This window comes from Priapulus caudatus, unplaced genomic scaffold (genome assembly GCF_000485595.1).
Source record: "Priapulus caudatus unplaced genomic scaffold, Priapulus_caudatus-5.0.1 Scaffold32, whole genome shotgun sequence".
NCBI lineage: Eukaryota > Metazoa > Priapulida > Priapulimorpha > Priapulimorphida > Priapulidae > Priapulus > Priapulus caudatus.
The window spans coordinates 708,346-711,974 of record NW_014577093.1 but is presented as its reverse complement, the minus strand read 5'-3'; the positions used below and the strand labels follow the sequence as shown (position 1 = coordinate 711,974).

General features: G+C 55.1%; 1 protein-coding gene across 1 annotated transcript in view; it reads right to left on the bottom strand.

The window, feature by feature from the left end:
* Window positions 1-1,329: 1,329 nt before the first annotated feature.
* LOC106816524 (neuropeptide Y receptor type 2-like) overlaps window positions 1,330-3,629 on the bottom strand; it is a 38,072-nt gene continuing 35,772 nt past the window's right edge. The window contains exon 2 of the mRNA XM_014821154.1: window positions 1,330-2,825. Within this exon, the coding sequence (XP_014676640.1) occupies window positions 1,330-2,825 (1,496 nt within the window). The remainder of the gene's footprint in view (window positions 2,826-3,629) is intronic.

The following is a 3,629-nucleotide window of genomic DNA, read 5'->3' as shown; positions in this document are numbered from 1 at the left end:
AGAGAGAGAGAGAGAGAGAGAGAGAGAGAGAGAGAGAGAGAGAGAGAGCGAGACCGTGGCGGACAGCTAGAAATAGGTCGCACGTAATATCGACTCCTGCATCTACGTACGAATCAAACGTAATTATTAACTCTGTATAAGAAATCTCCAGCGGCTAGACGCGGGAGCGAAACCATCTCCCCATCATCCACGCATAATCTCTCCACACGTTCACCGCGAAGAATGTCAACGGGGCACCGCGGCACCGTCCCGCTCCCCCAAGCTCCCGTCTTCCCCACGCTCGCTCTCACTGCGTGGAGATGGGATGTGAGTATTCAGCGTGATGAACCAGCAACAGCGCCGTCTGTCGACGCTAACGCCACCTAGTATCTAGAATCGGAAACACCATGTGTAATTTCACCGATGCCCGGATGCTGCGCATCTTCTGAGAGCTTACGGACGTCTCTCCTACGTGTCTGTCGCAACCCGACTGTGCATGCGCGTCAGCCGCCAGGAGGCAGCGTAGTCGATGAGACAAGAGAGCACGTCATCGACACATGTTGACGTAGAGACGTCTGTGATGGTATCGAGATGGTCACATATAGGTCAGAGCGCGCGACAAGAATAAAAAGGGAAATGCCAATATTTACTTTAGCCTGTTATCGCGGTAGAAGAGGGGAGGAGGAATGGAAGGAACATATAACTGCCCAAATAATTAAAATCACGCCAGGTCTGACAATTGACTCGTATCCCTAAATAAATAACCCTAGTGAAGCTTAAAGCGGTGGGTATATGTTTCCATGAACCTGACTGATCGCGCATCCACGCTTCAGCAGATGTGAGTATTATTACACCGTATAATTAATCACGTATTGAGTAAGATAAACAGTTGAGTTGATAAGTTGAGCACATAAAGTGATTTTGATGAGTACGCCACGAGCAGCCCTGGTAACGTCGCACGGGAGGTTATGCTACGATGCTGGACGCTGCGTCATCACACAGAATCGAGGAGTATCATTATACGTCACTTATGAGGTTTAATGTGTCTCTCTACCCTCACACGTGTCTCCGTACCCTCACACGTGTGTCCCTACCTTCACACGTGTGTCCCTACCCTCACACGTGTGTCTCTACCCTCGCACGTGTGTACCTACCCTCACACGTGTGTCTCTACCCTCGCACGTGTGTTCCTACCCACACACGTGTGTCTCTAACCTCACACGTGTCCCCCTAGCCTCACACGTGTCCCCCTACTCTCACATGTGTCCCCCTACCCTCACACGTGTCTCCGTACCCTCACAAGCGTATTCTTACCCTCACACGTGTCTCTCTACACGTGTCACGACAACATCACACCGGACTAGAAACCCTGCGAAACATATCGTGCTCGTTGCGTCGGATGTTGCGCACGGCCCACTTCTGGTCTCGCCTCGCCGACATGTCGACGTACGTGTTCAGCGAGTTACTTCCGCCACCGTCGGCGCGCGCGACGACGGCCAGACAGTGGCGACGTGTCTGAAACGTCCGCACGTCGCGCATCGTCGGCGGCCGCCCGCCCTGCCGACGCACGTGCTGCGACAGGGCGCGCCACGATCGGCGCAGGAAGCTAGAGTTTGTCGCGTCGGCGGTCGCCTCGGAGTTGTAGAGCACGCGCTCGCTGTCGACGCCGCCGCATCCGCAGAGCATGCGCACTGCCGAGCGAAACTTCTGACTGAACAGACAGTAGCAGATGGGATTGACGGACGAGTTGGTGAGCGCCAGCCACTGCACGATCGGATAGATACGCGTGCCGACGAACACCTTGCTGTCGTCGAGCGCGTCGCTGACGTGCGAGAAGTCGAGCCAGAGAATGACGACGTGGTAAGGCAGCCACGTGATCGCGAACAGTATCGTGAGCATGATGATCAGCTTGACGAGTTTGCGTCGGCGATTCTGTATGCGCAGCGCGTCGAACTGCTGCCGCTGCGTGTCGGTCTTACGCAGCCGCTTGTCGCCGTGCCACAGAGTGCGTGCGATCTTCGCGTACGCGTACGTCATAATGCAGACGGGCACGACGTACAACACGGCGAAGAGGAACATGCCGTGAGAGCGCTTGAAGGCGACGTGCGACCAATGCTCGGTGCATATCGTCACGCCGACGTCATCGGTGAGCGTGCGCGACACGAACAGGAAGGGCAGCATGAGCAGCGTCGACACGATCCAGACGACGGCGACGATGGCGCGCACGTGCCGACTGTGAAAGATGACGCGCGCCTTCACCGGATGGTAGATCTTGTAGTAGCGATCGACGCTGACGACGAGCAGCGTCAGGACGCTGACGCTGACGCTGACGCCCTGCACGAACGGCATGAGACGGCACATGACGTCGCCGTAGAGCCAGGCGCGGTAGACGGTGTAGCCGAGCGTCAGCGGCATGCAGACGACGACGACCATGATGTCGCCGACGGCGAGGTTGACGAGAAACGTGTACGTCAGCGTGCGCATGCTGCGATACCTGGCGACGGTGAGAAAGACGAGGATGTTGCCGACGAGACCGATGAGAAAGACGACGCCGTAAGCGACTACGAGGCCGACAGTGAGCGCCGTGCGGTGCGTGTACAGACTGCCCTGTATCTCCTGTCGTAGTCTCGTCTCGTAGTCGGCCAGCCACGTTTGCCACAAATCCGAATCGTTGCCGACGCTCGAGTTAGGCATTGGCCAGTCGTCGGCCCACTGAAAGCCGCTCTCCGATTGGTCGGCGACCATCGCGTCGACGACGTCATACGTCTGCTCTGATTGGTCCATGGGGGCGTGCGTATCGATGATCATCACGGTGACGTCATCGTCGTCGGCGTCGGCGTCGCCATCTGCAGCGGAGAAAAGTAACGGTGAAAAAACTTGAGGACGGAGGGGGGTGGGTCCGTGTTCGAGAGAAGATTGGAGGCGGAAGCTGGCATTCGCGCATGCGCGTTTACATCAGCCGTTCATCACTCGTTTGCCGCCCGTTTCATGCATGTTTTATAAACGTATCTGAGCGCGTAAACATGTTACGTAACCCTTTACCGACATCCATTCGAATTGAATTATACATACGCGCTGACCCATCGCCAAAGCGCATCATCGCCTCGGCAATCGCATGAACACATAGACAGACATCTAGTTGACAGGTAGCACTGTTGTGAGCAAGGGTGCCAGCAGTGCGTGAAGCTAAACCTACAGCTAAAGTTAAAGCTAAGCGGTCGATAACGCAAGAGCTTTGAACATATATAGAGAGGTTGGTAGGAAGAAGAAAAAACGCCAGGTTGCCTGCATAAAATCGTCAGTGTAAACGCAGCGAGAGTTGAAACCAGCGCGATCAGCCGAGGCAGACTGGCAACGAATTGCCGCCCAGCGAATCGATCAACGCTGTTACACTATTAGTGGGGCTCTTTGCGAAACCTTTCTCTTCCGCGGCTGTGTAACGTGTATAGTGGGTGGGTTTGCGGGAAATACGAGCGGATTGCGCGGGCGTGTTGTTGCGTGATGGATCATTATGTGCGTTTTATGTTCGACGTCATAAAAACACGCCAGCGGTAAAACCAAGTGGTGTTTGGCACAAGCAAGCTAGAACTTTGGTCTTTCGCTCGCACTCTCTCTCTTTCTCTCTTTCTCTCGCTATATATATATATATA